Source organism: Equus asinus, chromosome 25 (assembly GCF_041296235.1).
Source record: "Equus asinus isolate D_3611 breed Donkey chromosome 25, EquAss-T2T_v2, whole genome shotgun sequence".
NCBI lineage: Eukaryota > Metazoa > Chordata > Mammalia > Perissodactyla > Equidae > Equus > Equus asinus.
In genome coordinates, this window is record NC_091814.1 from 22,035,081 (window position 1) to 22,046,822 (window position 11,742).

Consider the following 11,742-nt stretch of genomic DNA (forward strand, 5'->3'; position numbering starts at 1 on the left):
ATGTGCCATTAATATGGAGATCTTTTTTGTTTGGTTTACCTGTTACAATAGGAAGCCATGCATATTTGTAAATAATCGTGGAGTTGGCATAAATGAACCTGGCAAGAGTGGTTAATGAAATGATTAGTTCTTTACTCTCCTTTAATCCACACATTGATTCAGATACAAGCCCTGTCGATTCATCTCAAATTTCTCCCACATCCTGGCCTGACCTATCAGCAAGCCAGTTGAGCTCCCTGCCTCTTGTCACCAACCCCAAATCCACCTTCACACTGCTGCCAGATCAGCCTACGAGATCCCAGTGCTGAAGTACATCCTTTTCTAGAAAAGAAGCAAAATCACCAGATGGATAGGAAGAGGGTGCAGGGAAGCTGGCGGTAAAGGCTTATGGTCCTTAAGAGGCCAGTTGCTATGGGACTTTGGAGCTCACGAAAAGAAAGAATAATTGAAATCACTGGAGAGGCCCTTAAAAGTGGCAGTTTAAATACTCTAAAACCTTTTGTAGCCCGTCTTGCTTTACCTACATAGTTTTTTTTCTGTAATCAACCTGAGTCTAATCCAGGACCGTCTCCTCCCTGTCCCACTTACATGTGGTATCCATTTCAGTTTATTATAATTGTCTATCACCTGCAACTAAACAGTGAGCTCCCCAAAGGTTGATGAAGCATCTCATTCATTTCTGCATTCCCAGCAACTAGCAACTAGCACGGGGCCTGGCATATGCTTAGTGCTTGAAGAATGAATGGGCACAGGTAAGCGCCACATGTTAGAGTAAGAAAATGCTAAAGAAGCAATAAATTAGCTCATAGAACTTCTTCAGGGGGAAGTAAATTTGGAGTTAGGTCTTGACAGACTGGTAGAAGTTTGCCAAATGGAGGAAGAGAGGTAGTTCTGGGTAAAGAGAACAGAGTGTTCAGCAGCTCATCTCTGTTTCCCAGCCCCCAAGAGAGCATCCTCAGCTCTCAAGACTGTGTACTTCCAATTCAGAATGGCATGGGGCAGAAAGACAGGGAGCGAACTGTCCTCTGCAGAATCATGGCCATATTGGACTACTTTTATTCCAAAAACAAAACCAGATTTTTAACTGGGTAGAGTTCCTGCTTATAAGGAAAAAAGCCTAAATTTCCTGAGATCCAAGATGATATGGCTCTAAGCTTGAGCTGCCTAGATTTGTAAACTACACCTTTCCAAGGCACAATGTGCTTATTTGAACAAGTACAATCCAACTAAATAAACCAGCTTCCTCTAAGGCTGTTCCTACTTGAAGCCAAAACTTCCCCCAGGCTCCCAAATTGCTAACCCTGGGATTGAGTAAATGAGCCCCACACATAATGAGGCCTCCAGGTATCTGCTGTCTGCATCCTCCCAGCCCCTTGGTGGCTCTCAGGATGTCCTCAGGGAGTGAGCTCCAGGACCCCCACTGGCTGCTCCTTGGAGAGTGTCTCCTCTGGCTTTGGAGACTTCTCCACAGAGGTACTAGCAAGGATGACTGCAACTCCCAAGCCTGACCACATTCCTGCTAGAGTGTGCCATGCACTGTCTGCTCAGCCTCAGCCCCTGCCATCGGCCTGCATGGTCACCTTGCTCTTCCTTGTGCCTGCACACTGTGGCTATGGGAGCCCAACATTTCAATCTTCAGTCCTTGTCTTCCTCCAGCCCAGCTTTCTTGTTGTGACTCAGTACTAGACAGACACATGTAACTGTCCTCTAGAAAAGGACCTGAAATGGGGCTTATTGCCCATGGACTGACTTTAATTTATTGTAATCTAACAGCTCTTATCACAGCTGGAGGAGGTATTCATAAGGCTGTGTTTGCTCTTCCTTCCTTTGATTTCTTTGGAAGAATTATAGGCTCCTAAGAGTGGAGGATGCTAAGCAGGTCATAGCAGCCATTCTTCTATCTCAAGACAGATAGACTTCAGCCAGATCAGATGACGCTCAGGCCCAGGATTTCTCAGTAAACACCCTACTGGTATTTGGAATAGAACAATTCTTCCTCGGGTGAGATGGTCACATGTATTGCAGGACATTTAGCATCGATAATTGCTAGCAGCACCTGTGCCCAATATTATAATAATCAAAAGCTCTGACACATATTTCTGATTTCTCAGTAGAGGTACCATACCACTCCCTGGCTGGACCACTGCCTAGTTGATACCCAGCAGCCTCACAGAAGATAAATGTCTTCAGCCACATATTTTAATGTCAAATGATTTTCCCTGTTGGGAAATATTTTCTGTTGCAGCCTTACTTTCTTTTAGCATTCTTAATGTAAATGATTCACAGCTGGTCACCAACTTCTTTTAAATAAATTTTTATAAACTTGAAGGAGGTCTCCATGCCTACTAACCTTCACGACTGATGTGATTTACTTTATGCAAGAAGTCTTTTTCTGAATATGCATAAGCAAACTAGAATATAATTTAAATACCCTACAGGAGCTTACTGTCTAATGAGACAAAAACATGAAATATTACATAAATTGGACTGAGCCCCATCCTTCAACAAAATGATGTATCTTTAGTGTAACCCTGTTTTTTATGTCCAGGGTCTGCCTTTGCTTTAGATAAATTTGCTGCATCTTCCCTGGTACCATTGTTTCCTTTTGCAGAGTAGGTGTATGCCTACTCACAAAGTTGTGTTGGCTATAAATTTGTCTTCTAGTTTAGGGAAAGTGAAGATGTAGCATAGTTTATAACATACGTGAGTCAGTGCTGTGAATCGTCAGCAGACTTCCATCATTCAGACAGCAGTGGGGAGAGGATGGTAGTTGGTTAAGATCCGCCTTTTCCTTCTTGAAAACAAGATGAACCTTTCTGAGCCTGCTTTGCTTCTGCTTCCTAAAGGATGTGCAAGGGGATGATTCAGTCTTGAAAGAAAAGAAGTCTCCAGTGAATCCTTAAACAAATTGTTTTCAAGCATCAAATTCATGCATAATCCTGAGCTGGAGAGATACACAGATGCAAAAGGTATAAGGTCACAGTGTTTGAATGAGGACAGTGCTGTACTGATGGGGGTAGACAATAATCCAAATAAGCATGAGAACTTCAGAATATATGTGTTAATGGAGGACTGAAAACTTGATTTAGTCTTTGAAGAATGAGGAAGATTTAAATAAGAGAAGAAAAAGAGGAAGAGTAGAGTGAAGTGGGAATGTGCATGATTATACAGTGGGGGGAAAACTTATATGATTCTAGGATGCATAGGAAATTGTAATAGACAGTTACAGGGTAAAAATATTTTAAGTTAAGTAAACACAGAGATTAACTTTAATCCACTAGTAAATGTATCCCCAGGTTTATAGCTGAGAATTAAACTCAATCAATTTCAGAAATGTGCTTAAACTGCTTTACTGAAATTTTTACCTTTTATTCTCCTATGTTTCAGATTTAGTCACCACTCAATGAAGGGAGAAAACCATACCCTCATAACTGAGTTTGTTTTCCAGGGTTTCTCAAGCTTCCATGAGCACCAGCTCACCCTTTTTGTGGTGTTCCTTGCATTCTACATCTTAACCTTAGCAGGCAATGTAATCATTGTGACCATTATCCGAATTGATCATCATCTCCACACTCCCATGTACTTCTTCCTGAGCATGCTGTCTACTTCAGAGACTGTATATACATTGGTCATTCTTCCAAGGATGCTCTCCAGCCTTGTGTGTGTGAATGAGTCCATCTCACTGGCAGGTTGTGCCACTCAGATGTTCTTTTTCATAACCTTTGGTATCACTAACTGCTTCCTGCTCACAGCAATGGGTTATGACCGCTATGTAGCTATCTGCAACCCCCTGAGATACACAGTTATTATGAACAAGAGGGTGTGTGTCCAACTGGTGTGGGGAGCCTGGAGCATTGGGCTGATTGTAGCAACGACACAGGTGACATCTGTATTCAGGTTACCTTTCTGTGCTGCCAAAGTGTCACACTTCTTCTGTGACATCCGACCTGTGATGAAGCTCTCCTGCATTGATACCACTGTTAATGAGATCTTGACTTTGATCATCAGTGTGCTGGTGCTTGTTGTACCTATGGGTCTGGTTTTCATCTCTTATGTCCTCATCATCTCCACCATCCTCAAGATCGCCTCTGCTGAGGGCCGAAAGAAAGCTTTTGCCACCTGTGCTTCTCATCTCACTGTGGTCATTGTCCACTATGGCTGTGCTTCCATTGCCTACCTCAAGCCAAAGTCAGAGAACACCAGGGATCAGGATCAGCTGATTTCAGTGACCTACACTGTCATCACCCCCCTACTGAACCCTGTAGTGTACACCCTGAGGAACAAAGAAGTCAAGGATGCTCTGCTCCGGGTCATTGTCAGGAAGCTTTCCTGACGACTGGGGAAGAGTTCTCCTGAGGCTCTTAGCATCCACTCAGCAGAAATATGAATAGAGCCACACTCCCTTGGCCTCAGAGATCTGCCCCATAAGGAGAAGACAAAGAGAAAAGCAGCAGCATCCGGCTGTCTGAAACCTTTAAATAGAGCCCCTACATGAATTGCTAGCTCTGTTTTTGTGGATAAACAGATAAATGAGAATAAGATTTGCCTGAAGAAGAGTTAGGAAGCGACGTTGTCCAAGGGTCTATCATTGACCTTTTGGGATTTTTGTGGCTCTCCACTTAATAAAAGCAACAGAAGAAAAACAGAATCTAGGACATATATTTTTCCCTATATTCCCTTCCTTCCTACCTCAGAGCATGAGGATTTCTCAAACTGGAGTCCCTGTTGGAATTTGTTTATATATGACATATTGAGTAATAAGTGACTGTATGGACAGAAAGAGTGGTCTCAGGATGGGCTAGCGCAGGGAAAATAGATTTCCTCTCTTTGCTATTTTAATTCATCCCAATTTTTAGCAAAACTGCTTATTGAAGATGGTAACCATAGATGGTTTAATTAGAGATCCAGACAATTCCAGATCTTGTTAGTCATAAGGACAGACTTTTGAAGGCTCATTCCAAGATCCTCCTGGGTCAGTTCAGCTGTTGTTAATTCAGAAAGTATGTAATGGGCAATAGTGATGAGAAAGGCTGGCTGCTGGATCCTCGGGAATGAAAGATGAAAAAATCCTAATTACCTGGCTTCAAGAAGCTTCAAGTCTAATAGCAAAGACAAGCATTTAAAGTTGTGATTTCAATTCTTTATAATAAGTGGTATATATAAAAGATTAAAGGAGAGTGAGAGGGAAGGAAAAAGATAGGAAGAGGAACTCTGTTGAAGATGTCAGGAAGTCTGAGAGAGGAGGTGATCTGTAATCTGGACTGGTTTTAAAACACTTATAGGAGATTGTCTGATGGACAAGTTGTTGGAGGAAAAGAATTCCAAAGAGAAGCAGTAGTATATTCACAGGCATGAAAGTAAGAAGAATGTTCAGGAAATGGAAAGTGATTCAGTCTGCTGACTCCAGGGTGTAAGAGGAGGAAAGGGAGGGAGATAAAACCGGAAGGGTAGTTTGGGATTATATTATGAATGCCTCATGTACTGAACTAAGGAATTTTGGCTTTAACTTTTAAACAGAGAGAATCACTCAAGATTCAGGAAAAGTAGGATTGAGTTTATGAGGCATCTATCTAAACTTTTGGCATCCTTAATATCCTTACTTAGCTCCACTGAGACATATAAGAAGTTGTATGGATCTACCGACTCTAAGACAAAAAAATCATAGAGGAAAAGGGAATGTGACTAGAATATTTGAAGGTAATACATAGAAATAATGACTTACGTCTGGTGAGGCTGAACCAAACAATCAGAGAGAGCATGGAGCAGAGGCTGATCGAGGATCATGATGTAGATTTGGAGTGTGTGGTTCAAATGAGTGCCCAGTGAAGGAGAACAAGGTCTTCCCATTAAGTCAAGGACTAGGCTGGACCTCACAGTCACACCTTCCACTAGAATCAAACGGTGGGCCCATTTCTCAGAAAAGCCTTCAAAAGAAGGTAAAGAGACCCAAACGTATCTGCTCTCCAGACCATAACAGGACTAACAGGCCCTCTCTCAGGGATAATAGAGGAAATGGCAAAAATCAAACTATACCTAAAGTTCTCCAAGGATATAAGGTGACTAGAAGTAACTAAGAGAATTTGGTAACTGGTAAAGGAAAAAATGGAATTATTAAAAGCAAAGTAATGCAGGCAATGAGTTTGACGGTCATTCAATAAACATTCAAGAAGTCTTTACTAAATACCAGATACTGTGCTAGACATGGAAAATACCAAAATAAGCCCTGCACTGTTCCCTGAATAAAGGAGTTCCTAGTCTTGCAGAGGAGATAGTCTTATGCAGAATTCACCATAGTGCAATGTTTTAGAGAAATGGACAAAGTATGCTTAATATCTAAGTCAAAGCTGTAAACCTTGAGATATTTCTTTGTGATCTATATAAAGCTAAACCTCATCAAACTGAGAAAAGGCCCTGCCTACTGGAATTCAGTGAAATAAATGTGTGTTTCCTGGGCAATAAGGCTTTTGTGATCTATGTGTGGAGCCATTTCCTGTGGCCAAGGGCTATGCAGCTCCTGACCAGCAACACTCAGAAAACCTTATCACTGTGGACTTCTAGAACATTTATCACCCGAGTTTTTCAGAAATCTTGTTTGAACAGAATAGCTTCACAGTCAGACATTATAGAATCAGATGTTTTCAACAGCTCTTCTTACTCCATCGAACAACTGGCCACAGAAGTTTTCCTGTGACCTGCTGAACGGTTGCAGCATCTCACAGAATATTTGGCTGGATTAAACAACCTGAGAGGAATCCTTCATGTTCCCTGGAATTATTTTGGTCACTACTCATGCTCAGTATCATGTTATGGCAAAAACTTCTTCCATAAAGTGTCGCATGACAATTTTCCAGCCATTATCTCACTGGGTCCTCAGAACAATCCTAGGAGGGAGGCAGGGATGAGGCTCTCCATTGTACAGATAATCAGGCTAAGATAGAAAAAGGGGTGGAGGCAGAACTTGAACTTGCACTAGTTGACTCACATTTTGTGTTTACCCAGAACATATCACCACCCTAAGGCAACTCACAGTAGGCATAGTGATGTACTAGAAAAATTAAGCTAAGCAAAATTCAAATTCCCCAGGGCCTCAGACTTCCCATGTGAAACAAAACCTCATCCCTGAACCTTTTCTAAGAGAGAAGAATCTGTGTTTTGTATGAAAGGGCCACCTTGGATCCTCACTTTAGCCAATGGACACCCCAGAGGAAGAGCATCTCTAGCAGCAGTTAAAGCTTAAAGTCTTATTCATGTAGAACCAGCTAAGATTTGGGGGAAAATGAGTGTCCACTTTCTTCAATATTAAAACAAATCAGAGAAAAGGATTTAATTCTCCACAAGCAAACCTGACTGTGATTTAAAGGGATTATGTCTGGTGCTAGGTGCTGGGAGTATAGTGGTGAATTATGCTAAATTTCTGGCCTCTAGACAGATTTTATATATATATATATATATATATATATATACACACACACACACACACACAATTAGTAATTTATACCTATATTACTAATATTTGGCAGACTGTGGAGTGCTACATGAGAACTTTAAACAGGCAATGGGAGCACATGGGTAAGAAAGATTTAGTTCTAATTAATGTTTTTAAATTATAGACAAAGGAAAACAAATTCAGGTGCTCGGCCAGTCATTCAGTTCACTTCTCCTCAATCGCATATCACACTCTGTCAGCAGCAGAGAGTGAGACCATATAGTAGAGAAACCTGAGGTATCTACAGTGCTCCGTAACTCTCTTTATTTGGAAGAAAACCCCCAGAAGCTCAAGCTGTAAGTTTGGTAAGAAACTCAATTCCATCTCCAAAGAAAAATAAGTATTCTTTGTATCTTTATTTTCCCAACTCTACTGAGCGAATCCTATTTAGCCAAATCTACCTCCCTTAAAGGAGGAGTGTTCTCTTTCTGAATGCTAGGGTCCTGCTGTGGGCTTGGATTTGGAGCCCAATTTTACCAGTCACATATTGCAGCTGCAACGTGAGAAAGAAGAAGGCATGAAGTCAGCAGACAGGGTCCAAGCCTTGGCTCTCTCACTTACCAGCTCTGTATTCTAGGTTGAGTCACTTAAATTTTCAGGCTCTCAATTTCACAAGGTCTTATGGGTGAGTCATTAACCACCATCCTCCATGCTCGTTCAGGGAAATGTAGGGAGAGGAATGATGTTTAGGGTGAAAGTAAAATGCAGGAGAAAATACTGAAATACTTTTCTAACTCATTACTCTAGCCTTTCACTTGATTTGTAACTTCTTGATTTAGTGTGTTTATAGCACAGAACAACTTAGACTCTAGACTTTCTTTCTGGGAAATTTTAGCTAAATTTCTTTTTGTTTAATCTATTTTCTCCCCACCACTTCTAGCAACCACCAATCTCATCTGTGTATCCATCAGCTTGTTTTATTTAGACTCCATATCTAAGAGATATCATACAGTATTTGCCTTTCTTTTTCTGACTTATTTCACTTAGCATAATACCTTTAAAGTCTATCCATGTTAGCACAAATGGCAAGATTTCACTCTTTTTTATACCTGAATAATATTCCACTATATATGTATACCACAATTTCTTAATCTGTTTATCCATCGAAGGACATTTAGGTTGTTTCCACATCTTACCTATTGTAAATAATGCTGCAATGAACATGGAGGTGTATATATCTTTTTGAATTAGTGCTTTTGTTTTCTTCAAATAAATAACCAAAAGCGGAATTGCTGGACCATAACGGTAATTCTGTTTTTAATTTTTTGAGGAACTTCCATACTGTTTTCTATAGTGACTGTGCCAGTTTACATTCCCACCAACACTGCACAAGGGTTCTCTTTTCTGCCTATCCTCGCCAACACTTGTTATTTCTTGTCTTTTTGATAATAGCCATTCTAACAGGTATGAGATGATATCTCATTGTGGTTTTGATTTGCATTTCCCTGATCGCTAATGATGTTGAGTATCTTTTCATGTATCTGTTGGCCATCTCTATGTCTTCTTTGGAAAAACGTCTATTCAGATCTTCTGACCATTTTTTAATTGGATTGTTTGGGGTTTTTTCTTTTTTTTTTTTTCTAGTATTGAGTTGTATGAGTTCTTTATATATTTTGGATATCAGCCTTTTATCTGATATATTATTTGCAAATATTTTCTCCCATTCACTAGGTTGCCTTTACATTTTGTTGATAATTTCCTTTGCTGTGCAGAAGCTTTTTAGTATAATATAGTCCCCCTTACTTATTTTTGCTTTTCTTGCTTTTGCTTTTGGTTTCAGATTAAAAAAATTATCACAGAGACCTTATGTCAAGGAGCTTACCATCTATGTTTTCTTCTAAGAGCTTTATGGTTTCAGGTCTTACATTCAAGTCTTTAATATATTTTGAGTTAATTTTTGTGTATGGTGTAAGATGGTGATCAAGTTTCATTCTTTTGCATGTGGCTGTCCAGTTTTCCCAACATGATCTGTTGAAGAGACTGTCCTTTCCCCATTGTATATTCTTGACTCTTTTGACATAAATTAATTGATCATATATGCATGGGTTTACTTATGGGCTCTCTATTCTGTTCCATTGATCTACGTGCCTGTTTTTATGACAATACCATACTGTTTTAGTTACTATAGCTTTGTAATATAGTTTGAAATCAGGGAGCACATGCCTTCCAGCTTTGTTCTTTCTCAAGATTGTTTTGGCTATTCAGGTTTGTGGTTCTGTATGAATTTTAGGATTATTTATACTATTTCTTTGAAAAATGCTATTGGAATTTTGATAGTGATTGCACTGAATCTGTAGATTGTTTTGGACAGTATGGACATTTTAACAATATTGATTCTTCCAATTCATGAGCATGGAATATCTTTCCAATTATTTGTGTCTTCTTCAATTTCTTTCATTAATGTCTTATAGTTTTCAATATACAGGTCTTTCACCTCCTTAGTTAAATTTATTCCCAGTTATTTTACTCTTTTTGTTGCAATTATAAATGAGACTTTCTCTATTTCTCTTTCTGATAGTTTGTTACTAGTGTGTAGAAATGCAACATATTTTTGTGTATTGATTTTGTACCCTGCAAGTTTACTGAATTCCTTTCTTAGTTCTAACAGTTTTTTGATGGAGTCTTTAGGGTTTCTATATGTAATATCATGTCATCAGCACAGAGTAACAGTTTTACTTCTTCCTTTCCAGTTTAGATGCCTTTTATTTCTTTTTCTTGCATAATTGCTCTGGCAAGGACTTTCAATACTATGTTGAAAAGAAGTGTGAGAGTGGGCATCCTTGTCTTGATCTTAGAGGAAAGGCTTTCAGCTTTTCACTGTTGAATATGATTTTAGCTGTGGGCTTGTCATATACAGCCTTTATTATGCTGAGGTATGTTCCCTCTATACCCCCTTTGTTGAGAGTTTTTATCATAAATGGATGTTGAATTTTCTCAAGTGCTTTTTCTGCATTTATTGAGATGATCATAGGATTTTTATCTTTCACTTCGTTAACATGATGTATCAAGTTTATTGATTTGTGGATATTGAGCTATCCTTGCATCCCTGGGACAAATCACACTTGATCATGGTGTATGATCCTTTTAATATATTGTTGAATTTAGCATAATAATATTTTGTTGAGAATTTTTGCATCTATGTTCATCAGGAATATTGGCCTGTAATTTTCTTTTCTTGTGGCATCCTTGTCTGATTTTGGTATCCGGGTAATTCTAGCCTTATAAAATAAGTTTGGAAGAGTTCTCTCCTAAACTATTTTTTGGAAGAGTTGAGAAGGATTAGTATTAATTCTTCTTAGAATGTTTGGTAGAATTCCTAATGAAGCCACCTGGTTCTGGATGCTGTTTTATTTATTATTATTTATGTTATATTTTACTTATTTCTGCTCTAATCTTTGTTATTTCTTTCTTTCTACTAACTTTGGGCTTTGTTTGTTCTTTTTCTAGTTCCCTGAGGTGTAAAGTTAGGTTATTTATTTGAGACTTTTTTTATTTCTTGAGGTAGGCATTTATCACTATGAACTTCCCTCCTAGAGCTGCATCTCACAAATTTTGGTTTATTTCCATTTTTGTTTGTCTCAAGGTATTTTTTAAGTCCTCTTTTGATTTCTTCTTTGACTCATTGGTTGTTTAGTAGCCAATGTTGTTTGAGCTCCATATAATTGTGAATTTTCCAGTTTTCTTCATGTAATTAATTTCTAGTTTCATACCATTGTGGTCAGAAAAGATGCCTGATATGATTTCAAGCCTCTTAAATTTATTCAAACTTGTTTTGTGGCCTAACAAATGGCCTATCCTGAAAAGTGTTCCACGTGCACTTGAGAAGAATGTATATTCTGTTGCTTTTAGATGGAATGTGTTGTATATATCTGTTAAATCCATCTGGTCTAATGTGCCGTTTAAGGCTGATGTTTTCTTACTGGTATTCTGGCTGGATAACCTATCTATTGATGTAAATTGGGTATTATAATCCCCTACTCTTATTATATTCCTCTCTAATTCCCCTTTTAAGTCTGTTAATATTTGCTCTATATATTTAGATGCTCCTATGTTGGGTGCATAAATATTTATGAATGTTATAACCTCTTGTTGGACTTACTCCTTTATCATTATGTAATGCCCATCTTTTTCTCTTATTACAGTCTTTGTTTTAAAGTCTATCCTGTCTGATATAAGTATAGCTACTCCAGCTTTCTTTCCATTTACATTTACATCTAATATGTTTTTCCATCCCTTTACTTTCAGTCTGTGTGTGT

General features: G+C 38.8%; 1 protein-coding gene across 1 annotated transcript; it reads left to right on the forward strand.

The window, feature by feature from the left end:
* The first annotated feature begins 3,376 nt into the window (after positions 1-3,376).
* On the forward strand, positions 3,377-4,333 carry LOC106835828 (olfactory receptor 10J1). Its single transcript, XM_014848429.2, has one exon. The coding sequence runs from the start codon at positions 3,404-3,406 to the stop codon at positions 4,331-4,333; it is 930 nt and encodes a 309-aa protein (XP_014703915.1). The 5' UTR covers positions 3,377-3,403.
* The last annotated feature ends 7,409 nt before the right edge of the window (positions 4,334-11,742 follow it).